Raw genomic sequence first — 27,737 nt, forward strand, 5'->3', positions numbered from 1 at the left:
ATGAATAACCTCGTGCAGAGTGTTCTTTCTCTGTGTCCATCGCTATGTCAATATTTCCACCATAAATTCTACGCATTTTTGTTGACTATCCTATTGTTTACCAGATTCAGTTCGTAAATTTAAAGTTGCCAGGATTGGTTCGAGTTCACTCTGAAAGAGAAGTTTTCACCTTCGCTACCCGTCCAGCTGGTACATATATTTCTTCTTGGAATTTCCTCTCAGAATATAGCTGAGGGCTTGGCAAATCACTGTTGCTCTGTATGCACCATTGTTGAGATACTGCAGTTGTCGGACCTATGTTATATCTTTATAGTGTTGTGGTCTGGGATTCTTGTCTTAATTCAACTTACCGCGACCATTTCTCCATTGATGCTCCGCAACGAGCATACGATTTTCTCCCTTAGTAACTTCCTGTATACCTTTGTACTTAAAAATAATATAACTTTATTTAAATATATATCATTTTGACTCTTAACAAAAATGAAAATTAACATGATTGATAACTAAATATGCATGTACCTATCGTTGCTCCTACTGATATCTTAAATATACATGTTTGTGTATATATATAAAACAATATATTAATAACATCATTAATAACAAAGGATATATAATGAAGGCCTTGAGTTTGTACGTGTATATCATTGCAAACCCTATGTCGGTGCTTTATGTACTACTAACGATGGTCATAAATAAATAGCTTCTATGACCATGATTTACACAATTGTATGTACAGGGTTGTGGCTGCCGCACACAGTCTTGCCATAAAATCATATAGAATATACATACAACAAATCCAAAAAAAAAAATATATGAATAACAATGGTCAACTTTATGTTTCTAAGATTTCTATTTTTTTTGGGCAGCTTTAGGTAAAAACAAAAAAAAAATATCTGTGTGTCGTCCCTCTTAAGAGCAAATACTTAAGGAAACTTCCAAAGAAACCCGTTTCGAATCGAATTCAATTGACATGCTTAACTAATATTGACTTTAAACTATAGTTTATTATATGGAAACCACCCACGCAATGATTTCACAGCCTTTCTCTTCTCAAGAACATATAGTTCTTGTTCAAAAATTTTTATACAAAATAAATGTTGCGCATAACTCTGGTTTGGATATTCCTTTTTTCACTTCTTTTTGCTTTCCGCATATTAAAGTATTGCACAGGTATGTATATCACAAACGTGCAAGGATTCATTTTTTTTTCAATATGATATAAAAATATATGTGTCATCTATCTATCACTTCAAGGAGGATCAATTGATCGCCAGATCCCTAAGAGCACATGAGTATATACTAATGGGTTGCCCAAAAAGTAATTGTCGGCGTTGACAAATTTTTTCAACGGCTTGTGACTCTGTAATTGCATTCTTTCTTCTGCCAGTTATCAGCTGTTACTTTTAGCTTGCTTTCGAAAAAAAGTATATTTGATTAAAGTTCATTGTAAGCTTTATTAAAAATGCATTTACTTTCTTTTAAAAAATCCGCAATTACTTTTTGGGCAACCCTATATATACTCATAAGGTTCCCATAAGGTTTAATATCATTAAACACTTGCTGGTGTCGCCACTTGGATTTGTATGCTACTTGTGGGGGAGAAAAGTTAAATGAAATTCTAATTTTAATCATCTCATATGGTTCGGTAAGTAATTTGGTACCAACTAATAGTTGATGTTTAATGGAAGGCAAATACTAGAGATAAGGGAAATGGATAAAAGGGGGAGACTAATATTTAGATTTCTAAAAACATACCTATAGACTTAAACTATCATTTCATTTTGTTGTTATATGTAAGAACTAATTACTTATTTCAGTGCGATTGGCAGCGACTTCGGCCAGTATGAGTAAATCTGAGGTAGACGATATAATATTGTCATTTAAGTTGTGATTGTTTTCCAACTCTGCCGAGGCTGTGGGCCGTAGCGGTGGTGATGATGGAGGTGATGTGTGATTTTGTGGAAATGATGAAGTCATTAAAGGAATGATTGGTGATGTCGGTTTGAAGTAATCCGTTGGACTCTGCTGCTGCTGAGGATCTTTATCAAAACTTTTCATAGTTTTGTAAGAGTTTATTGCCGGAGCCTCTTGAAAATAGCAGCAGCCATTTATGGTAAGAGGCAATAATGAGGTCACCTCCTGCTCAATGGCGGAAACATCACGTCGTGTTATGCTCTCTTTGCGTGCTTTACGTTTTTGGCTTCCCACAGCAGCTTGCTGTTGCTGTCTTCTTTGTTGTTGCATTAATATGCTGCTGGCCTCTGAATTTGGGGATATTGGCTGTGGCAAGTCAAAAGAGACATTGGCGTTTTTATTGCCATTGCCATTGCCATTGTTGTTGCCTCGATTGCCCCTTTTTTTACCATTCATGGGAAATTTCTTTTTCTTCTTGGTAATGCGCTTACGCTGCAAATATTCATCTAAACTTAAGGCTGGAAGTTCTTTTATCTTTTCTTCCAAATCAAAATGGGCCAAATCCATTGATTCAGCAGCAGTTTCAGGGTTTATAGCAGGTTTTTGTTCCACCACAGCCACTGAACTAATGTCATATTTCACCACTTGTTGTTCCTCCAGAGGCTGTTTCGTTTCTCTAGCATCTAAACGAGCACAGCTGCCATTGGTTTCGCTGGCCATTACACGTGGATTTGATTTTGTTCTCTTAATGGCAGGTGCTGTAATCTGGCCTGAATTAATCAATTCTTGATATATTTTGCCCTTACAAGTTCGGGCGCTTTTCTTCTTTGGTAACAGAGCATCCTCTTCGCTGCTATTGCTGGAGAAGCTATTCTCATTGTGATAGCGGCGGCGTTTCAAAAGTTTATCTTTGTCTTCCATGGCTGGGGCCTCCTCTTCCATGCCCCTGCCAGTAATGTGTGACCTCATGAACTGTGAGGTTTCTCCCAAGACTTCTTGCAAAGCAAATTGTTTTGTTTTTGTTTTGTCCTCCTCCATCAATTGACTTAAATCACCCATTTGTGCCTCGTCTGCTAATTTAAAGTAGTTATTATTGCTGCGTGTATTATTGCAGATGGGCTCAGAAGCCTCAGGTTTAATATCAAAACCGCTTGCCTCGTAATCATATACACCGCCCATGCCTAGGTTAGTGGGGCGTGTACTCAATGTTCTTAGTGGAGGTGCCGGTAGTTTATACCATTTGAAGTTTGGATTGGCCGAGAAGAAGGCATCCTTATTCTGAAAGTTAATAAATCAAAATGGTGAGTTGAGAACTTTTTTTTGGAGAAGAGCTTCTCTTTGTACCTGTTGAGCCAAATTCGTAAAGCACATTTTATCACTGGCCTCCAAAGATGCCCACCAATCACCCAAAATTTTTGTAATGGCCCTGTAAAAGCAAAGAGTTCACATTAGTTCACATTTACATTATACCACAGTTACTTGTACCTATTCTCCAGAGTTTTATAACGTTCTTTGACAATGGCACGATGACGCTTGCAGAATATAAGAAAGGCATTCATGGGACGGCGTGCATGATGATCTGGTTTTGCCAGAGTTGAATCATTGGCACTGGTATTTATAACCAGCGGCTGATGCATGACTTGATTCTCGATCGTTTCCACATCAACCTGCAACTCACTATCCTCATCGCCAGTATTGCGCAAGGAGTGTATCTTTTGTGATGTCATCAAATAGTTGGGCTTCGATAGCTTTGGGGCAACAATAACTGAGCCATGTGTGGAGGGCTGTGATAGCTTGGCAAATAATTTTCTGCGGTTAAAAATATCTTCATAGTCGCCATCTAGATCGATCATTTCATCTTCTTCGACATCATAATCGGCATCGTTATTATCATCTTCTGCTTCGTCGTCATCGTCTTCGTCGTCCTCCTCCTCCTCCTCGTATTCTTCGTCAAAGCTATGACGGCGACTACCGTTTGGCGATTGATTATCGGACTTTAGTTTGGCATAATTGTGGACACTTTCAATGCGTCTGTAGGCGTGCTCTTGATCTTCGGTGCGTCTTGGCAGAATAACCATCATTGCTTTCGGTTGTGGTTGTTTATTTATAAAACCGTTCTGCTCTTGTTGTTTGGAGTACAAATGATTTTTGTTTGTTTCTACTGCTCGCGGTGATGATGATGATGATGATTTACCATAGTCATGGCTATATTTATTGCTGCTATTGGTGCTACTATAAATACGCTGATTAAATTCTAAATTAAAGGCACTTTTGTCTTGTATATCGATTGTATGTTTCACATCATTAACTTCCAAATCTTGGTCACTCTGCATTTGTTTGACCAGCCCACTGAGAACACTGCCATCGCCGCTAATGCCTATAGTGCTGCAGGACGAGGGGCCTTTGAACATGGTACGAAAATTGTTCCAGCAATTGTTATTTTGTAGTTTTCTATGATTCTCCAAGTGTTGCACTTTAACACGTTCCTGTCGCAGAGGCTGTTGCGTCATAAGTGGGATTAGGGGATCACTAATCATGGCTAGAGTTGTTTTCATTGTCTCGCCCGCACTGGTGACAAATGTACAGTAAGTACTGTGCGTTGGCTGATGGTGTATCCTTGTGGCTGAGGTGGTATTGAACTTATCCATGCTTGATAACTTCGGTTTGAGAAACTCCAACGTATTTACACTGTTTAGCATTGTAATTTGTTGTTGCTGTTGTTGTTGTTATTATCCACCACGGTTTCGTTTTGGGTTGATGTTTTCTTTAGAAAGTCTTCATTAAAAATAGAAAAGAAATCTGCAATGAAAATAACAAAAAAAAAACGTGTCATTTAATGCAAACCAAAACTATATTCCGATAAGATACTAGTCTTTCCAAACATTTTGGAAAAAGAACGTTTGTAAAGGTTGAAAAGGTCCAAAGGATCCAAAATATTAAATCGAGAGATCGGTCTATATGGCAGCTATATCCAAATCTGGACCGATCTGGGCCAAATTGAAGAAATATATCGAGTGGCCTAACACAACTCAGTGTCCCAAATTTCAGCAAAATCGGATAATAAATGTGGCTTTTATAGGCCTAAGACCTTAAATCGGCGGATCGGTCTATATGACAGCTATATTCAAATCTGGACCGATTTGCGCAATATTGCAGAAGTATGTCGAGGGACTTAACTTAACTCACTGTCCCAAATTTCGGCGACATCGGACAATAAATACGCCTTTTATGGGCCCAAAACCTTAAATCGAGGGATCGGTCTCTAAGACAGCTATATTCAAATCTGGACCGATCTAGGCCAAATTGAAGAAGGATGTCGAAGGGCCTACCACAACTCACTGTCCCAAATTTCAGCAAAATCGGATAATAAAGTTGGCTCTTATGGGCCTATGACCATAAATCGGCGGACCGGTCTATATGGTGGCTATATCAAGATATAGTCCGATATAGCCCATCTTCGAACATAACCTGCTTATGGACAAAAAAAGAATCTGTGTAAAGTTTCAGCTTAATATCTCTATTTTTAAAGACTGTAGCGTGATTTCAACAGACGGAGGGACAGACGGACGGGCATGGCTAGATCATCTTAGATTTTTTCGCTGATCAAGAATATATAAACTTTATAGGGTCGGAGATGGATATTTCGATCTGTTGCAAACGGAATGACAAAATGAATATACTCCCATCCTTCGGTGGTGAGTATAAAAAGAAACTACTCAGAGTTTTTATATAAATCTATAGTTTCCAAATGGGAATGGGGGGATGTAGTTGTTGTTTTAGTATCCACAGATTTGCGTACGGGAAGGAGTCGTTGGGCAGGAGTGATCTTGGATCAAGCCCAGAACTCGTCTGCAGTGGTGAACCGGGGATGAGCCATACAAATATTCAAGCGACTTTTTAAACAAGTAGGAGCTGGCTAAGTTCGGCCGGGCCGAATCTTATATACCCTCAACCATGGATCGCATATGTCGAGTTCTATGCGCAGTATCTCTTTTTAGGCAAACAAAGAATATTGAATAAGAATATGCTATTGGGTAATATTTCAGTTCATGAGAGAAGCCGTTGTACAAAATTTCTTCCAAATCGGATGAGAATTGCGCCCTCTAGAGGCTCAAGAAGTCAATATCCCATAGCGGTTTATACGGCAGCTATATCTGGTTATGTAACAATTTGCGCCATACTTAGCACAGTTATTGGAGGTCATAACAAAACATCTCATGCAAAATTACAGGCAAATCGGATGAAAATTGTGCGCTCTTTTGGTTCAAGAATTCAAGATTCAAGATCGGTTTATATGACAGCTATGCCAGATTATGGATCGATTTGAATCATACTCAACACAGTTATTGAAAGTGATACCAAAACACTACGTGCAAAATTTCAGCCAAATCGGACGAGAATTGCGCCCTCTAGAGGCTCAAGAAGTCAAGACCTAAGAGAGGTTTATATGGCAGCTATACCAAAACATGGACCGATTTGGCCCATTTACAATCCCAACCGATCTACACTAATAAAAAGTATTTGTGCAAAATTTCAAACGGCTACTTTAACTCCTTCGAAAGTTAGTGTGCTTTCGACAGACAGATGGATGGGCAGACGAACGGACATGGCTAGATGGACTTAAAATGACATGACGATCAAGAATATATATACTTTCTGGGATCTTGGACGAATATTTCGAAATTAGTATACCCCCACCATCTTATGGTGGTATGATTAAGAATCATAAGTTATGACAATTGAAACTTTTCATTCCCTGTAAGATATGTCCTGTGCCAGGTAACTAATTCTCCAGTTTAGGACCGGTATATTTGGGGAAATTTTCTACGTTCCTAGGGGAACGACAGCCACCCATTACACCTGAGGAAATTGACCTGCCCGTTACGACAGATGCAGTGCCTCAACTTCTACAGAGCTGAGATTGTATAGTTGTAGCCTGGGAGCACACGACACCCGCCACCTGTTTAACTGCCCAGCCAACCCTACTCGACTTAGGACCAGATCCATCTGCACGCATCGCAACTTAGTCGCAGTTTCCAGATCTGGATGCCAAACCCAGCAGGCGAAAAGATGAAACACCACACACTGCTATAACAACAACACTTACCATCTGAGTAATTATGAAAGCTTGTTTTAGCCATTAAGCTGGCAAGTAAAAAGGACAAATTATAAAAAAGTGTTAACTGATCGCTTCCTCTATAAATGTCTGCTGGGTACATACACAAGAGAAAAAAAATGTTCCCCTTTTTATTGAACAAAATTTAAGCACACAGTCTAAATTTTAAAAAAAGTTGTTATATTTTTTTGCCAACCAACATTTTTTTTAACATTTATTTATAACCACTTTCTTTGGACAGGTTTCTGAAACAACAGGCCGAAAAAGATCCATTCTTACTTTAAAACACTCCTAACCAATAAATACCTATATCTATATGACACTTCAAATCCATACAGAAATGCATTGAGGAAAACAAATTCATCAGCTGATCACTTGACACTAACCAGCGATGTATATTCAGTATGATTGTTTACAAAACAAAATTTTCTACTTCCATTTTAACAACAATTCTCGAAGAAAATCTCTCACATACACCAGCAGCTCAGCCATATTTTTGCAAAAACAGAAACAAAAAAGAGAAAATCAATTTAATTTGCAGGTGAAGTGGAAACAAAAGAAAATGATTGAAATACAGCAATGCAATTTAACGAAAACAATCAAAATGGATCACACTCTCTCTTTCATAAAAGGAATTCACTGAATACAGTTTTATTAAATAAAAAAAAATGTATCTTAAATAATCTTTGTACAAATCGTTAATTCATGTTTGACTTCATGACGATCTTGAAAATTCACACAGCCACAAATAAGTTCACTCCGTAGAAAAAGAGATTATAAATAAACACCATAAAGTAAGGCCACAACACTCACTTTCATTTCAAAAAAATTAATTGAAATATATTTAAGTACCTTGGATGTTCATGAAATTATTTTTTAAATTGTTAATTCACGAATTACGATTGCACTCGGTTCCTCTTGTCTGGTCTTTTAGATATTGTTGCTGTTTAATGAATGCGCTACGTGTCGTGTACCCCAATACGAAACTCAATTACCCAAAGTCAGTGTACTTCGTTTTGTTGGGGAGAGCTTGAACAGCCACAACTACATGCAAAAGAGCCCCACATCAACAAACATCGGAGAGAGCAGTCAATTTGGAGTACGCTCTCAAATGTTTGTTGATATTGCCTGAGTTAGTTGTTGTGTTGTTGTTGTTCGCCTCTCGTTCACTTGAACTTGATCGTTTTGCTGCTTCCATCAAAGGCATACGAAACACACATATATTCTACATAAAAATTGTCACATCCATACATACCCACTATAAACACACAATCTTATGTTCTTATATATGAAAAATATAAACAAAGAATGATTTAAACCATAATTCAATTAAAACACTTTATGAAATGTAATTAAATTTTTTTTAATACTAGCTAATAAATGTTATTTAAATATTATATGTTGTTTATTAAATAATTCAATTTTCACTTTTCCTTATTTCGTCAAATACGCTCAAACACACACACACACACGCTCGAACAAATGTATGTGGCATATATGTATGAACACTTGTATGTGTATCTATCTGTAAGCAAGCGTTCTCTTCTCTGCCTTTAAATTGTTGCTTTTGTTTTCGAATTTGCAATCAGCTGATGACGTTTATTTTCAAAACAAATTCTTCGTATAGTTTTGTTTGTAAATAACTTTGCGTTGCTATTATGTTTTGTATAAAGACTCTTTCATATCTTTGCACATACAGAGATACCTACTATGTACGTATACATTGGTTCATCACATCTTTTTAGGTTATGTTTAATATTTGTTCGTATTTTTTAATACAAAAAAAAATAAAAATTCACTTACAGGTTTACCGAGATACGAGCGAGATATGTATGTTGATGATGTCAAATTTAATTCAGCTCTAAAATGAAACGAATGAAATTGCAAGCATTTCATTTCAAAAATACACGAAACACTCAATAGCTTTCGCACTCTCTTACTTACAATAACTTATATGTGTGTTGCTAACAGAGTTGCCAAAACAATGTAAAACAAAGATTGCATTTATTACAGAATGTATGGAAGAAGAAATGCATAATTTAGTTACTATGTTGCTAGGGAGAAATATTTGTCATGGCAGATATACGAGTTGCATTTCACGAGTATTGATTATTATTATTATATTATACAAATTTTTAATAAAGTTTTTAAGCGTTTTTATACCCACCACCCAAGGGTATATTAATTTTGTAATTCCATTTGCAACACATCGAAATATCCATATCATTTTTAAATTCTAAGAGGATCTAACCATGTCTGTTGTAATCATGCTACAATCTTTAAAAACAGAAAAATTGAGATGAAACTTACACAGATTTTTTGTCCATAGTTCGAAGATGAACTATATCTTGATATAGCCACCTTACAGACCGATAGCAAGATAAATGGTCTTAGCTCATAAAGCCACAGTTATTGTGCGATTTGGTTGAAACTTAACACAGTGAGTTGCCTTAGGTCCCTTGATATCTATGCCAAATATCGATCAAATCGGTATATATTTGGATATAGCGATTTAAGTTATTTTGTCACCTACCTTAGCGCTTAGGTTAGCATGTTCGCCTATGCCTTGGTTCGAATCCAGGCGAGGAAATCAGAAAAAAATGTTACCAGTGGTTTTCCCTTTTAATGCTGGAAACATTGGTGAGCGACTATGCCAATATAAAAACCATGCAAAAATTTCGTGTCGTACTGCGGCACGCCGTTCGGGCGCGGCTATAAAAACGAGGTCCCTTATCATTGGGCTTCCAATTTGAATCGGACAGCACTCATTGAAATGTGAGAAGTTTGCCTCTGTTTCTTTATGGAATGTTCGTGGAAAATTTGCAAGTTATTGAGCCCATAAAGGGCGAATTATTTACTCGATTTCGCTAAAATTTGGCAAAGACAGTTATGTTAAGTCGTGTCGAATATGGGAACATGGTTAAGATCGGTATATTTGAATATAGTTGTCATGTATGTATGCCTATCTCCCAACTCAATTTTTTGGGTCCCGTTCTAAGCATTTCAGCATCCGTGATGAGTATGGCTCCGATCTTGGGTCCTGTTCTAAGCATTTCAACATTCGTGCTGAGTATGGCTCCGATCGGACCATATATGGATATAGCGTCCATATAGACCGATCTCCCTATTGAATGTTATGTCCATAAATGATCAATTAGCTTCCTGATTTTGTTGTGATTTTGTATAATAAGTCCCCTAGACATCCTTCCAGAATATGGTGCAGATCGGACAATATAACTGCCATATATAGACCCATCACCCGATATACGGCCTTGAATCTAAATACTCCATAGAAAATCTCCCGTGAACATTGCATTAAGGAACAACTCAAAAAATGTTGAACCTCAACACTAGTTAAAATGAACTAACTTTGAGAAATATTGAACTTCCTATGGGGCTAAAGACTTGTGTGCTCGCTATTAATAATTTCACTCGCTCGTTCAATAATTTCATAACAGTTACGAACTACTACCGAGCATTGAAACTGAAAATCGCAATTTGTGAACTCTTCGATGCATTTAATTGGAGATTGGTGGACACATCTCAATTTCATAACCCAGTTCCGCTTGTCTCCCACCCCTACGCTTTCAATAGCTCAGGTGATTTGAAGAAGACAAATTTCATGTAAAACATTGCAATTATAAGTTAAATAAAACTTTATTGTTTTGTCGCAGCCAAGTGTTGAACCAAGAACCTTTCGTTTACAAAGCAGACGCTCTACGCATTCATCCACATCACTATTATTTGAATCTTTTACTATTTTCCAAATTTCTTTGAGTAGTTCATTCAGTAATAAGTTTCATAAGAGGTATCGTCGACGACCATATGCTTTTACCCATGTTTGGTAGGAGATCGGCGTCGTCGGCAGACATGCGAGTTACGACACCCACCTTATTGTCTCCACCAAAACCAGTTACGACACCCACCTTATTGTCTCCACCAAAACCAGTTACGACACCCACCTTATTATCTCCACCAAAACCACCGAGAACGTTAACCTATTGATTTAGGTCATAATTAACGCTGAATAACCAATAAATATATTTGTCTCATATAACCAATATCATTGTTAACACCAACTAATTAATAAGAAATTGTTTTGTAACTTTTATTGTATAATTCCAAGAAATCTAGCTTTTACTTTAATCATCATTTATTATATTGTAACTTAGTTTTCTTTAAGATTTAAAATGAAAATAAAAATTATTCTTTGTTCAGACTTCAAATTGCAAAGAGTTATTTTTTTTTAACCACGGAGGTTCCACCATCCTTATCTGGCGCAGTCGGCAGTTCAGTGGACAATCTCGTTGTCCCTTGGAGGAAACACGAAAACACACATCAAGCCAACAACGAGATAGTGGGTATCAACCCTTTATCCACTGGAACCTAGGAGGACACAACAAATCACAACATGACGAAATCAACAAGGAGAACGAGCATCACTAACTTCCTGATCGGGCTTATGTAAGTGTTTGTGTGTGTGTGGAAAAGAAAATAATAAAAAAAAAAAAAAAAAAAAAAAAAAAAAAAAAAAAATGGAACTAAGATTATTTTAAGTAAATTAAGAAAAATATAATATCAAAAAAAAAAAAAAAAAAAAAAAAAAATCGGAATAGTTGTGAAAAACTCTAAAGAAACATCTTTACCTTTTAAACGCAATTTGAAGGTTAATTTTTTTTTTCTGTACCAACCTTTAGAACAGTGTCGAAGGTATATCGACAAAACAAAAAAAAAAAAAAAGAAAAAGAAGAATTTGTGTGGTCAGACCGAGAAGTGAAAGTCGATCCTTGTCATAGACCTTGAATGATCATCATTGGCTTATTCGACAGGAGTACAGAAGGAATATCTGTATAGTGGCACCCACTACTCAATAGTCCACAAATTTCTTCTATTAGATAGAAGAAGAGATAGACAAAATATAAGTTTTTTTTCCCCTCTCTCTCGAATATATATAAGCGAACAAACTGTGAAATCAAGAAATATCGGTACTTATGCCCGACAAAAAGAATCAGAAACAGAAACTTCGATTTATCCCTTATAAATTGAGAAAATTTACTAGCCTAACCTCCATCGCCGGAAGAGACAGTGAATCCCTCGCAGAGAATCCGGACGAAGGTATTGACAAAAGTAACCAGACCCTCACAAATTCTAACAGTACTATTGACGGAGGTGATTTGACCACTTTTGAAGGTAGCTCGTGTTCCATTTTAGATCAAATGAATCAATCGACGCAACCAACTCAAGGCCCGGCAACCAATCAGGTCGAGATTTTCAACTCACTGAGAATCCCCGACGCGATTAAGGATTTGCCTAAATTCGACGGAAACCAAAAACTCCTGTACGAATTCCTCAATAATGTTGAGGAGATCCTATTATATATACGTGGCACGGACAACACTCCGTATGGCCAGATTTTACTAAGGGCCATACGAAACAAAATTGAGGGACAGGCCAATGAGGTCCTCAATATGTACGGAACTCCACTCATTTGGGATGACATAAAGAATAACCTCATACTTCACTACTCAGACAAACGGACTGAGACATCCCTAATAAGAGACTTACACAATGTCAGGCAGTATAATAAGGCTATCGAGCCATTCTACGGAGAGATTATAGAAATTCAATCTTCTCTTTGTAATAACATACTTATTCATGAAAAAGACCCTGGAGTAATAAACGCAAAGAAATCCCTCTATTCCGAGATGTGTTTAAACTCTTTCCTTAGTGGCCTAAATGAACCACTTGGATCTAGGGTAAGAGCGATGCAACCGCGTTCACTGGCTGAGGCATTATCTTGTTGTGTCAAGGAGCAGAATATATCATACCAGAGGGCACCACAGACAAATAGGGTCGGATACCATACACAGTACAGACCGTATGAGAACCGTTTTCAACAGAACACGAGGAAATACTGTCTGAAACATTGATAACGTACAATAACGCTATTCATTCCACGACCAAACACACACCCTACGAGTTATTTTTTGGACGACCATACAAATTCATGAAGACATTAAATTTTTCAAACGAACATGACTATTTAACGAAACTAAATACTTTCCTTGACGAACTATACCCCGAAATTCAAAAACATGTCCGAGACACAACAAAGACAAGAATCGAAAACCTGAATGATTCTAGAGAGGATCCTGAAGACGTCACTGATGGCCAAATCGTTTTCAGGAAAGAATCAAGAAGAAACAAATTGACGCCTAGATATTCAAAGCAAACAGTTGAAAAAGATGGCAAATTTACCATTCTTACTAAAGGGCAAAAGAAATTACATAAATGTAGACTAAGGAAACAACATAAAAAATAAAAAAAAAAAAAAAAAAAAAAAAAAAAATAAATAAATAAATAAATAAGTAAAAACTAAAATTTTAACTGTATCAAGAATTATTATAGCCTTTGCAAAAAGAAAAAGAAATGTCCTATACTATTACTACATGTTTAGTACATAAATAAACAAATAAACAATAATTCAGTAAATTAATATGAATATATACTAGGGATAGAACATTGACCAGAACTACCCTCACGCTCTCCTCACACAAACTAACACTAATCTTTCACTTTTAGAATTCCTTCAATTCAGGCACAAATAATCGAGGTACACAACTTGCCAACACACCAAAGCATTTTACCACTGCGTTTAGGCCCCGCAAGATTCGTCACAAATCTCAACAGCTTTATTCACATCATTAATCTTGAAAACTACAAAACAAACATTGACGTTATAGAATACAATCTTGACCTTTTCGAGAAACATATATTTGAACCTAACATCGTAAGAATAACTAAGCTAAAACTTGCAGAATTAAAGACCAAGTTTTTAGCATTATACCCAATTAAAAGACAGAGAAGAGGGCTAATAAATGGACTAGGTTCCGTGATTAAATTCATAACGGGTAACATGGATGACCAAGACGCTAGAACAATAAATCAACAGATAGAAAACATTTACTCAAACCTAAACAACGTTACATATACACTTTCACACGAACATTCAATCAACTTTAAAATGATTGAAAGATTCAATAACATAACATCCCACATAAATAACGAACAGCACACAATAGAAAGATACATGTTGAGCACAACTAATAAAATAAAACAGGAAGAGGACATACTATTACAAACACAATACCTCAACCAGATAAACTACAACATCGACCTTCTAACACACCACTTAACAAACATAGCTGAGGCAGTAGTTCTGTCAAAACTAAATATAATTTCAAGATTCCTCCTCAGCCCGGAAGAACTCGAAAACATAGAAGTCAAATTAAAACAAAAAAAAATATTGAAGTCAGATCTATCGAAAATATTTATGAAATGCTAGGCATGCAAGCCTACTACAATGAAACAAATATCATTTTTAATATTCTTGTACCGAATGTCTCTGAAGAAGACTATTTTCTATACCACATAATTCCTTTACCAATAAACATAACTAAGTTAATAATAACAGAACCATATATATTGTTTAATGAAAATTCCACACACCATCACAAAACACTTTGCCCATCGATCGAAGGAACATATTATTGCGGTATACCGATCCGACAGGAAGAAACCAAATACTCGTTATGTATTGGAAACTTAATAAACAATAAAGAAGCAAATTGCCCAATTAGTGACGTTGGAAAAAGGGAATCGATCACACAAGTGGAACAAAACCTAATACTTTTTATACACTCACCAGAGACACTAATAAATTCTACTTGCAGTATCAAAACTCTCACAGTAAAAGACACAGCCCTTGTGCGTTTCCAGAACTGTGACGTCTCAATAAATGGTATAACATACCACGATGATACCGATGCATATTGGGATCAACTCCACATACCCCCGTTACCAAACAGCAACATTTCCGTAAACTCCACAATCGAAATACTTAGTCTTCAAAAACTCGAGGATTTCAACTTTCTAACCAACAACAGAATTAGCAACCTGGAAATAACCACTACAACAGTTCACTCAGTCACAACAACAACAACATTAGTATGCACAATAGTAGTCATTACCATACTCATCATTGTCATTAAACGAAAAAATACGTACAAACACCACTTTCCACCTCCACAGCCTATCACTCCGACCACAACATCTTCATTGTGGCCGTCGCTCTATCTTAAGGGGGGAGGAGTTACGACACCCACCTTATTGTCTCCACCAAAACCAGTTACGACACCCACCTTATTGTCTCCACCAAAACCAGTTACGACACCCACCTTATTATCTCCACCAAAACCACCGAGAACGTTAACCTATTGATTTAGGTCATAATTAACGCTGAATAACCAATAAATATATTTGTCTCATATAACCAATATCATTGTTAACACCAACTAATTAATAAGAAATTGTTTTGTAACTTTTATTGTATAATTCCAAGAAATCTAGCTTTTACTTTAATCATCATTTATTATATTGTAACTTAGTTTTCTTTAAGATTTAAAATGAAAATAAAAATTATTCTTTGTTCAGACTTCAAATTGCAAAGAGTTATTTTTTTTTAACCACGGAGGTTCCACCATCCTTATCTTGCGCCCCTGGCTGGAAAGCCTCCCTTGAATTCATATAAGGCCCATTTATTACCCGATTTGCTGAAATTTGGAACAGTGGGTATTCTAGATTCTTCGATTTCCGTGTCGAGTTTGGTTCAGATCGGTTCGTATTTCGATATAGCTGTCATGGTTTCGTAAATGGTACATTTTACTTCGGATTTTGACGAAATGTGGATATATAAATCCGAAGTGGTGGATATCCAAATTTCGTTCTGACCAAGCTTAATGTTTGTTTATAAATACATGTTTGTTTTTAAATCGGAATGTGGGAAAATAATGTACGGTAAAGATAATATTAAAATTAATATTACTAGTCTAGATGATTCACAATTTGATTTATATATTGATATAAAGCTGAACGGACTAACAGCCAACTATCTTCATTGGCCCAGTTGCGTTTATACATATGTCGAATACCAGGTTTTTTTTAGGTATTTTCACTGGCACGTCTACAAAGGCCGAAACAGAACGGACGCGCTGTATTTTTTTTTTCTGAGTTGTTTCTCAACGCTTGTCAGTTTTTGGTAACCCATATAGAACGCGTGGCATGCTCACGTATGTTCATTCGGACTCTAGTAATAATATATATTACGCACATTGCATTTGTGATTCTTATTAAAATTGTAAATTTTGCTAAAACAAATAGACAAAATCACAAAAACATTATAGTTTCAAACAAATGCAACTCTGAATTTTACCTAAGCAAACAAAAGTCAAATGAGCGATGCGGCAAAGTTAAACATTTTTTTTGTGATTTTGAAGCCTGTTGCCATATACGAAATAGTGTATTTTAAACTTTTCGGCGTCAACGCAACGCACGAAATAAGGTATAACGCCTTATTTCTGTTTCGGCCCTAAAGCTATCCGACTGTACTTTATTACAACAAATCTCTATCGTTGTTGTATTACATTTTAAATGGCAACTCTAAAAAAATCTCACCATTTTTTGAGAGTATACGAACAATAATAATTGAGTGCAAAATCAGCTAAGTATACGCTAATTTAATATTTTATCATATTTTTGCTTTGAGCAGTTCTCTTTGCCATCAATTGTTGTATTAATTTTGCATGTTTTTGTTTTTTACTTGCACTTTGTGCATTCTATTCTGTTGTTGTTGCATACTCGCACACAAACAGATGGGGGCGAAAAAGGTACAAAGGAGACCCAAGTTATATGATGTATGGGGTAGTAGGAATCTATGAATGTAGGTTCTTCGCCTATCGACAACAGTGAAGTGCATCTTATGGTATTTCCCTATGCCCACAACGACCCTACTAGTACTTGAACTACAAACAATTTGCAGACAGATGTGCACAGTTGTACGTACCCTCTCACAGCTACAAACATAAGAATAGATGTATGTATGTACCTGTGGAGGAACATCGTTGTTTGTTTTAACTGTGTGCTGCACACGAAAAAACATTTTTCAAGGTCACAAGGCACGTCAAGAACAAATACGACTAATACACAGACAGCTGACAATAAGAAATGAAAATGAAAACAAAAAGTCCATTCATAGATACAAGCTTATAAACACACATACACATAGGGTTTATAGCACAGTAACTAACTGTTCTTCTTTTAGGCAAAACGGACTTGGATGCCGAGGTTTAATGGCTTGTGTCTGGCCCCCATTTTTGTGTTTCCTTTGTGCAAATATTTTAGTGTGTAGGTATAGTCGCCTGAACTATAATGAAATTGGGCGTCCGTTGGGTTTAGGCGAGTTTGAATGTAAGGATTTTAAATTGTTCATTCATAAGTCAATGTTCATCTTGAAGTAATGAAGTTTGTGCTATATGTAATTGTTTTGAATTTATCTCTGCATTTTCCGAATGGAACGTGTAGTAGAAAAAGCATTATTAAGTACACCATTTCAAGACAAAAAAAAAAATTACATAAATTTACAGGGCTGTGGATGTATTTTAAAAATTTCATTGGTCAACAGGACTTTTGTACCCTTCGTTTTTTAAGTGTTTCTATCCTACACTCAATCAAATTTGTTATTCAAAATAGCAAACATGTTTGCTAAAACAGCAGTTTTTGTCTGCTGAAAATGGGAAAGCAAACATAGGGCTGCTGTATTAGCAAACATTGCTTACGGCTATTTTAACTAACAAAATATGCTGTTTTGAGTACATATGTCTGCCGCAACAAAATGTTAACTACTTTTTATGGTTTCTTCTTACTTTTTTTTTTATTACATTAGGCATTTTTTAGAAATTTTGTTGGAAGAGTTGGTTTTGATTTGTGGAATATTACTGTAAAGAAGCTTCCTGATCCATCCATTGATATACATTTCAAAATGTGGCTGAGCTAACTCGCATTTTTTGTTATTGCTCTACTAATGTGCCAGTCATCTGCACATTAGTAGAGCAATAACAAAAAAAGCTTGGCCTTTGGTATCTTAATTTAAAGAAAAAAGATTATGGAAAGTATGTCAGTGGTGATTATAAACATCCACTGAGACACACATTTACATAGTGTTCTATTTTTTCTTCGAACATCCCCTTCATAATTAAGCAGCAGTCATATGCAGCAAACAACAGACTTTGTCTGCTGCTCTGAAATTGAAATTGCTGTAATAGCAGAACTATTGCTACAATAACAGCAAAATTAACTACTAATATTCAAAAGACAGCGTTTGCTATTTTCAGCAAACTTTTTTTCGGCCGGGCCGAATTTTGGATACCTACCAACTCGGGTATATATATATTAACCACCTTTCGTCATAATACGGTAAAAAATGCATCATTTAGAACCCATAGCAGCTACATCTAAATATAGTCCGATCCACACAATATTCAGGAAGGCTAGTAAGGGGCCATTGTACCAATTCATCAGTTAAAAATTTCACCTTTTATGTGCCTATGAACTTCAATCGGGAGATCGGTATATGAATTTAAATAAATAGCGATGTGAATTATATAGGGCACGGATGTCGAAAAGCTTAAATTGGACAATAATTGCACATTTTATATGTCCAAGACATTAAATCGGGAAATAGGTCTATATGCCAGCTATATCTAAATATAGACCGATCTAGGCCATATTGAACACAAATGTTGAATTTATGGTTACAAGAACTTAAATAGAGAGATCGGTCATATGGCAGTTATATCGAAATGTAGACCGATCTTAAACATACTCGGTACGAATGTCGAAGAGCCGCATAGAACTGAGTGTGCAAAATTTCAGGGAAATCGGACATTAAATGCGCCTTTTATGGGTCCAAGACCTAAAACCGAGAGATCAGTGTATATGGCAGTTAACACAACTCGCTATACGAAATTTCTGCGAAATCGGACAGTAAATGAGCCTTTTATGGATCAAAGACCTTAAATCGAGAGATCGGTTTTTATGGCAGCTATATCCAAATCTGACACGAACTGGGCCGTACAAGTGTGAACAAGCATGTCGAGAGGCCTAAAAGAACTCGCTTTCAGCGAAATCAGACAATTAATGCGCCTATAATAGGCCCAAGACTTTAAATCGTGAGATCGGTCAACATGGTATCCATATCTAAATCTGGACCTATCTGGACCAAATTAAACATGTATGTTGAGGGCCTAACATAACTGAGTGTCTCATGTTTCAACCAAATCGGACAGTAAATGAGCCTTTTATGGACCCTATACCCCTATCCTTCGGTGGCGGGTATAAAAACTGTTGCCGGACTAGGGAATAATACGTCAATTTGTTATAGAAACAGTAATATAAACTGAGAGGAAACAGCAAACTCTTTCCATTAAGTTGACCGGCGTTAAATTCTCCAGTACTATAGTTAAAGTGGTAAACTTTGGCACTCAATATCACTCACCTTATGATAATGGCAGGGCCCGACATAACTTAATAAATCTTAAAACTGTTGCTTAAAAATTTGGTCTTATTTTATTCAACTGTCGAAGAGCTTAAATTGGACATTTATTCAACTGTGTACTAAATTTTGCAGAAGAAAGGTCTAAATCGGTTCCAAGAAAGGTCTAAATCTAACTTGATATAGCTCCCATATTAAGCGATGTTCCGATTAAACTTCTTGGGCCTCTAGAGGGCGTAATTCTTATCCGATTTAGCTGAAATTTTGCACAGTGACTTCTTCTATGTCCAAATATGGTCTGAATCGATACATAACCTGATACAGCTCCGATGCAAACTATATTTGGTACGTTTGTTAGAGGTCATAGATAAAGTGAGTGAGCCAAATTTAAGATAAGAATTATGGTCACTAGAGGCTAGAGAAGTAAAATCGGGAGATCAGTTTATATGGGAGCTATATCAGGTTTAAGACCTATTCGACACATACTTGGTACACCCATTATATGCCATAAAAGATGTCATAGCATAAAATTTCTGCCAAATCCGAGAAGAATTGCGCCCTCTAGAGGCTCAAGAAGTCAAATCGGGAGGCCGGTTTATATGGGAGCTATATCAGGTTTTGGGCCGATTTGAATCGTACTTGGCACATAAGTTGGAAATCATTGGAGCAGTCATTGTGCAAATTTCAGCAAAATCGGTTTAAGACCGATTCTAACCATTCATGGTGAACCCATTAAATACCATAGAACACGTCTCATTACAAAAATGCAGCCAAATCCTATAGGAATTACGCCCTCCAGAGGCTTTAAAAGACAAATCATTGGAGAAGGCATTGTGCAAAATTTCAGCAAAATCGGATAAGAACTGCGCCCTCTAGATATGGTTCATTTACAATCCCAACTGTCCTATACTAAAAGGTAGTATTTTTGTGATATTTCAAGCGCCTGGCTTTACTCCTTTGATAGTTAGCGTGCTTTTCACAGACAGACTGACGGACGGACGGACATGGCTAGATCGACTTAAAATGTCAAGATGATTAAGAATATATGGGGTCTTAGACGAATATTTAGAGGTGTTACATACGGAATAGCGAGGTTAGTATACCCCTATCCTATGGGGGAGGAACCAAAGATAAAATTTCAAAAAATTCATTTACATGTTATAGCTCTTTTTAAGTTTTGGTTTGGCCAACAACGTAGAAAAATATGTTCGCCCATCCTAGGGTTAAATAGCAGCATTCAGAGGTGTAGGGTATTCGACTGTCCTTCCCACCTATAGAAAGAAAGACTAAATATCTACTTGTTTTCTGTAGCTTAGGCTTAGCATGTATCTTTATATTGGCAACACAAAGTTAGCGGTGTGACGGCTACAAAGATCTCTCACATACATCGTTTGATGTGTAAAAAAAGGGGAAATAAACTTGCGGTCAAAGACACTAAGCAATATAATTAAATAAAATGAGACATGCATTCTCACTTTATAAATCATGTAAATTTCTCACACGTTTATACATTCAAGTCTTTAAATCGATTTTTCTTTTCAAATTTCAGATGAAAGGTGCAATCATAATTTCTGCATACACGCAAACACACCCATTTTAATGCTTTAAGAACTTTCAAACACTATTTTTTATTTTGTGACAATCTAATGTATTGATTAGAGTACAATAACCTTTGCATACATATGTATGTATGTTTGTATGTATATAGGCTAGCGAAAAAAAAACATATCTAGACATGTGTGTGACTACATGTGTATATGTGTTGATGCAAGAAACAATTTAAACACAACATTTAACTTATGAAACAACACAGACCTTAAGATACACTACTTTGATAGTTTACTCGATAGTTCTGTGAAGTGTTTTTGATTTTTTAGAGAAATTAAGCGATGATAAGGCAAAAAAAAACATCCATACAAGATATCAGTTGAAAATCAATACAAATTCAAATTTGGGTCCCAACTTTAACTTGGACATACTACAAACACTTTAAAGCACGTTTACACCTGTTTCAATGTATCAATCATATGTTTCCCTTTTTTGAAATCAGCTGACGTTGAGCCATAAATCCGGATTTAGTGAGCAGTGCAAATGGGATTTTAGCGTCACACTTTTCGATTACAAAATTTCAAAAATCATTACTGGGAAAACCATGTCATCATCATATTGCAAAAATAAATTATTTTTAGTTTCCATGTCAATATACAAAAATTTAATTTTAAATTTCTTAGATAGATACTTATCAACGACATTAACCACTGGCAGTAAATTTTCCACACAAGCAACCTGCATCAGCTAATAATAATGCCAACCACAAATGGATTGTAAAATGTAGGGTACTAAAATAAATAAATATTTCATAACAAACTCAATGTGGAAAAGTGGCTAAGGCAGATAAAATGGCGCATTTGATAAAGGCTATTTTTGTTTTGTATATTTCTATAACAACAAAACTAGTAAGTACAGTGGGCCTCTGTGATAATGATGATGTGAATATTGAAAGTTTGCGTTGTGCTATAGGGGATTGGCCTAGGAAAGAAGAAGTTTAAAATAAAGCTTTTTGATCCCGATTCTGTAATCCTAAGGTACATTAATCTAAATATGATAGGATTACGCTGGTCAACACGGCTTTTATTTGCTCTGATTTCTTTTTGCCTTTTTGTCTCAAATTGGTTCGTTTTCTCCAAAACTGACAAAAGTTTTTCTTTAAATAATAGTTTTTGCTTTATATGTAGTGCAAACATATTTAAAAAATATAAAAAAACTTATTTTGGACCAATGCCAATATATGCAGAACTTTAAACGTCATCAGGATACTTTATTTGAAAAAGACTTATTATAAAGTTCATGATTAGTCGAAAATCTTAGACGCCAACCAATTTAAATAAATTATTTTTTTTAATTTATTGGGCATGGGTGTGTATGATAACTTTTTTAAAATTATGCCCAGATATGCCATGCGACATACGCCACCTTGGTCACTCATTTTTATACACTCCACCATAGGATGGGGGTATACTAATTTCGTCATTCCGTTTGTAATACCTCGAAATATTCGTCTAAGACCCCATAATGTATATGTATTCTTCATCGCCATGACATTTAAATTCGATCTAGCCACGTCCGTCCGTCCATCTGTCTTTTAAATGCACGCTAACTTTCGAAGGAGCAAAGCTAGGAGATTGGGTTGGGATTGTAAATGGGCCAAATCGGTTCATTTTTTTGATATATCCGCTATATAAACCGATCTTAGATTGTATAAATTGTATAGGCCTGCTTACTGAATGCTCTATCTCTGCAAAAAGGTTCTACTGTTAATACGAGTAAATATTGTGTGTGTAAACAACAACACAAACATCCAAGCACAGGTGCAGTTTTCAAAATTTGATTTTACTTAAAAAAAACCAGTTATATAGCTGTGCTTAGTGTGTTGGTATTCATTCTTGATGTGCAATTTTTTTTGTTGTTGTTGTAATTAAACACAACTTAAGAAATGCCATGAACCACATAAAATTTAAACATTATCGTTTAACCACAGTATGAGCGGCGAAGATATGAGATATTTTTGGTATCACTCACAAAATACAACAAAAAAGTTTCACAGATAACAACCACACGTTTACGTATGAGTGCGTGTGGTGCATTTTAATCTACGCCTCATTTTAGGTAATTGTTTCGTTGTTTTTATTCTACATAAAACCAGCCCTTTTTTAAGCAAGGCCTTTTATCCATTGAGCAGTTTAAAACAGTTTTAGTTCCTTTGTCATTATGGTTCAGTGTTGCCAACGTATTAAGAAAATATTAAAAAAAAAATATATTTTTGTACTGGAAACCTTAAGATATTCGAACACTGTAGAAAAAATTCAATATCTAGAAAATTATTATTATTATAAAAAATATTTTCTTTGAACACAAAATTTCAATGAAATATATTTGTAGAAAATATTTTATAAAATATTCTCTTAAAGCTAAATTTTTATTAAATTTTCTCTAAAAGCAAAATATTTATAAAATTTTTTTTAAGACAAAATGTTAATGAAATTTTCTCTTAAGAAAAAATGTAAATGAAATTTTCCCTAGAGCCAAAATTTCGAAAAAGACAACATTTCAATAAAATTTTTGTTGAAGGGAAAATTTTAATGACATTTTCTGTTAAGACAATTGTTATTGTTTGGAAAGTCAATAAACAGAGGTAAAATATTAATGAAATTTTCTGCAGACAATTTTTTTATTGAAAAGACAATGAACGAAAACGCATATTTTTATACCCACCACCGTATACCAATTTAGTCATTCCGGGTACACCAATCTAGTCATTCCGTTTGTAACTCCTAGAAATATTCGTCTAATACCCCATAAAGTATATATATCGTTGATCGTCTCGACGTTCTGAATCAATCTAGCCATGGCCATCCGTCAGTCTGTCGAAATCACGATGTAGATCGTAGAGGATTGCAAATGGGTCATATCAGTTTAGATTTAGATATAGCTCCCCATTTAACTTCTTGAGCCCCTGGAAGCTGCAATTTTTATCCGATTTGACTGAAAATTTTGCATATAGTTTTCTATTAAGGCTTCCAATATCTGCCTCAAGTACTATTCGAATCGGTCTATAACCTGATATAGCTGCCATATAAACCGATCTTCCGATTTGACTTCTTGAGCCCTTACTAGCCGCAATTTTTGTCCGATTTGGCTGAAATTGACCATGTAGTGTTTTGTTATGACTTTAAACAACTGTGTTAAGTACGATCCAAATCGACCGATTGCTTCATATAACTCCCACACAAACTGATCTCCCGATTCGACATCTTGAATCCTTACAAGCCGCAATTTTTGTCCGATGTGGCTAAAATTTTGCATGTAGTGTTTTGTTATATCCGAATCGGTCTTTAACCTGATATAGCTTCCATATAAACCGATCTCCCGATTTGACTTCTTGAGCCCTGGAAGCCTAAGATTTCATCTGATTTGGCTGAAATTTTGCACATAGTGTTCCGTTGTGATTTCCAACAACTGTGCCAAGTACCGTTCAAATCGGTCTATAACCTGATATAGCTGCCATATAAACCGATTTCCCGTTTTGACTTCTTGAGCTCCTGGGAATTTGGAATTTTGCACAAAGTGTTCTGTTATGACTTCCAACAACTGTGCTACCGTTCAAATTGATCAAGAACCTGATATAGCTCCCATTTTTTTTAGTAGAATCCATGGTGGTGGGTTCCCAAGATTCGGCCCGGCCGAACTTAGCACGCTCTTACTTGTTTTTCATATCTCTTAATCTCCTTGTCTCCGGGCAGATCTTTCTTTTTAAACCCTCCACCATTATATTGGGGTATATTACTTTCGCCATTCAGTTTGCAACACATCGAAATATTGATCTGAGACTCAACATGCATCGTCTTGACGTTCTAAATCGATTTAGCTATTTCCATCCGTCTATCCGTCCGTCCGTCTGTCGAAAGCACGCTAACTTTCGAAGGAGTAATGCTAGGTGCTTGAAATTTTGCAAAAATACTTTTTATTGGTGCCGGTCGGTAAGGATTGTAAATGAGCCTAATCGGTCCATGTTTTGGTATAGCTACCATATAAAACGATCTCGGATCTTGACTTCTTGAGCCTCTACAGGGCGCAATTCTTATCCGATTCGGCTGAAACTTTGCACAATGACTTCTTTTACCTCCAACATAAGTGCCAAGTATGGCCTAAATCGATCTTATGCCTGACACAGCTCCCATATAAACCGATTACCTGAATGCACTTGTTGAGCCCCTAGATGGCGCAGTCTTATCTGATCCGGCTGAAATTTTGAGCAACGACTTCTTTTATGACCTTCAACATGAGCTCTATAGCTCTACCCTGAAAGAATTACTTCTGCTTATGTTTCAAAATCATGTATAGATCGAATTGGTCCATAACCTGATATAGCTTTAATAGCATAGCAATTCAAATCCATTATTCTTTGTTTGCCTATAAAAAGATACCAGGCAAACAACTTGACAAATGCTATAAGATTCGACTTGGCCGAACTTAGCATGCTTTTATTTGTTTCATTGCTTTTTTTTGCTATGGTGTCGCAATGGGTCGAACTGGCCTCCGAGTTTTTTGAAAGACAAAATTTCTATGAAATTTTCTCTAAAGACAAAATTTCTATGAAATTTTCTCTAAAGACAAAATTTCTATGAAATTTTCTCTAAAGACAAAATTTCTATGAAATTTTCTCTAAAGACAAAATTTCTATGAAATTTTCTCTAAAGACAAAATTTCTATGAAATTTTCTCTAAAGACAAAATTTCTATGAAATTTTCTCTAAAGAAAAAATTTCTATGAAATTTTCTCTAAGACAAAATTTCTATGAAATTTTCTCTAAAGACAAAATTTCTATGAAATTTTCTCTAAAGATAAAATTTCTATGAAATTTTCTCTAAAGATAAAATTTCTATGAAATTTTCTCTAAAGACAAAATTTCTATGAAATTTTCTCTAAAGACAAAATTTCTATGAAATTTCCTCTAAAGACAAAATTTCTATGAAATTTTCTCTAAAGACAAAATTTCTATGAAATTTTCTCTAAAGACAAAATTTCTATGAAATTTTCTCTAAAGACAAAATTTCTATGAAATTTTCTCTAAAGACAAAATTTCTATGAAATTTTCTCTAAAGACAAAATTTCTATGAAATTTTCTCTAAAGACAAAATTTCTATGAAATTTTCTCTAAAGACAAAATTTCTATGAAATTTTCTCTAAAGACAAAATTTCTATGAAATTTTCTCTAAAGACAAAATTTCTATGAAATTTTCTCTAAAGACAAAATTTCTATGAAATTTTCTCTAAAGACAAAATTTCTATGAAATTTTCTCTAAAGACAAAATTTCTATGAAATTTTCTCTAAAGACAAAATTTCTATGAAATTTTCTCTAAAGACAAAATTTCTATGAAATTTTCTCTAAAGACAAAATTTCTATGAAATTTTCTCTAATGACAAAATTTCTATGAAATTTTCTCTAATGACAAAATTTCTATGAAATTGACTCTGAGGACAAAATTTCTTTGAAATTGACTCTGAGGACAAAGTTTCAAAGAAATTGTCTCGTAAGAACTCTTGTTTGGTGAAGGGTATAGAAAATGAAGTGGAAAAGCTGCCCGGATGTTCAAATTAGACTTAACATCAAATACTGAAAATGTATTACACCAAACTTTTTACAACTGCTTGGCAACCACATCTGTTGATTGATTTCAAATGTAAAATATTATATATATATTGAAATTTTTTCTAATTTGTTTGTAAATGTGATGTAAATTTACCATTTAAATCAATTACTGACAATTAAATATAGCTTATAGGCATTCATACTTAGCACAATATAAATAAAATAAGGGGATTTACCAACTTTAATGCTATGTACCATAAATTTTTTCGTTTGTTTATGTTTGATAATGGTTCAACAGGTAATGGTATCTTACCATTCAAAATGGCCAAATTTACTCTGAAAATTATGACAAAAATTTCTTTTTCCAATTTATTGCAAATTATTACGAAATTTGTCAACTCTAGTATGCTTTAGTAACTTTTAATTGCAAAAACATTCTTATGAAGAAATTTACGAACCAAGTAAAATTTTGAACAAAAAATAATATTTATTCAAGGTGTTTACTAAAGAAAGTCTTTGTTTTATTTAAAACATATTTCGTTTTTTTTGTTTTCGAAATGAGCTCAATATACATATGCACATATATTTTTTATTATTTTGTCGCTGCTTGTTTGCTCTCAATGATGTTTGCCTTCCGTCATACGAATGAGATAACAATTTGTGTAGTCTTTATTTTAAAATAAAGAAAAATAAAACACAGATAGACACAAAATTAATAAAAACATGGTGAAAATAGTACATGAAAATTAATTTATTCTAGATTTTTAATGAAAATCCCTTAAAAGGAAAATGGGTGAACGACGAATCTACAATGAACAATATTTTGGACATGTTTAAAAACGACAAGTTTTATTCTCTATTTCAGTTTTGATATAAAAAAAATTAAAATAAGTAGTTGTATTTGTTCGTTTTGCGACCAAGTTCATGACATGAATTGTATTTTCATAAGTCTATTTGTTTTATTTTTTCCCAACAAATTATGTTACATTATTCACTTTTCAATATTTATTTAATTCTACATAATTTTCACTTACTAAGTGCTCACAATTAGTTATCTTTTAATATTTTGTTATCCATTTACTAATGAAATTCGTTCTTCTATTTTTTTTCTTTTGATTTTGGCAAACGCAGCGCAAATCACTCTCTGACAAGTAGAAAATATACAAAT

At 35.0% G+C, this 27,737-nt stretch overlaps 2 protein-coding genes across 3 annotated transcripts; one reads left to right on the forward strand and one right to left on the reverse strand.

Annotated features, from left to right (window-relative positions):
- Positions 1-427: 427 nt before the first annotated feature.
- LOC106094133 (uncharacterized) lies at positions 428-27,737 on the reverse strand. Its single transcript, XM_013261322.2, has 4 exons — positions 27,604-27,737; positions 3,400-4,713; positions 3,259-3,340; positions 428-3,192 (listed from the first exon to the last, which is right to left on the reverse strand). The coding sequence occupies exons 2-4, from the start codon at positions 4,611-4,613 to the stop codon at positions 1,801-1,803; spliced, it is 2,688 nt and encodes an 895-aa protein (XP_013116776.2). The 5' UTR covers positions 4,614-4,713; positions 27,604-27,737; the 3' UTR covers positions 428-1,800.
- On the forward strand, positions 13,412-15,538 carry LOC131996688 (G8 domain-containing protein DDB_G0286311-like). 2 transcript variants are annotated; one of them, XM_059366380.1, is made up of 2 exons: positions 13,412-15,037; positions 15,122-15,538. In XM_059366380.1, exons 1-2 carry the CDS (start codon positions 14,369-14,371, stop codon positions 15,308-15,310), a joined length of 858 nt encoding a protein of 285 aa, XP_059222363.1. In that variant the 5' UTR covers positions 13,412-14,368; the 3' UTR covers positions 15,311-15,538. The 2 variants fall into 2 exon arrangements, with proteins under 2 accessions (XP_059222363.1, XP_059222362.1); XM_059366379.1 differs by having other exon boundaries at positions 13,414-15,195; positions 15,232-15,538.

Source organism: Stomoxys calcitrans, chromosome 4 (assembly GCF_963082655.1).
Source record: "Stomoxys calcitrans chromosome 4, idStoCalc2.1, whole genome shotgun sequence".
In the NCBI taxonomy this organism is placed as follows: Eukaryota; Metazoa; Arthropoda; class Insecta; order Diptera; family Muscidae; genus Stomoxys; species Stomoxys calcitrans.

Excerpts from the sequence above, each read along its gene's own strand:
- LOC106094133 (XM_013261322.2), bottom strand. The coding sequence starts at position 4,613 with ATGCTAAACAGTGTAAATACGTTGGAGTTTCTCAAACCGAAGTTATCA. Across the intron at positions 3,341-3,399 it reads TATAAAACTCTGGAGAATAG|GGCCATTACAAAAATTTTGG; the intron begins GTACAAGTAACT and ends TTGCTTTTACAG. Across the intron at positions 3,193-3,258 it reads TTACGAATTTGGCTCAACAG|AATAAGGATGCCTTCTTCTC; the intron begins GTACAAAGAGAA and ends ATTAACTTTCAG.
- LOC131996688 (XM_059366379.1), top strand. The coding sequence starts at position 14,369 with ATGCTAGGCATGCAAGCCTACTACAATGAAACAAATATCATTTTTAAT. Across the intron at positions 15,196-15,231 it reads GGAGGAGTTACGACACCCAC|CTTATTGTCTCCACCAAAAC; the intron begins CTTATTGTCTCC and ends TACGACACCCAC.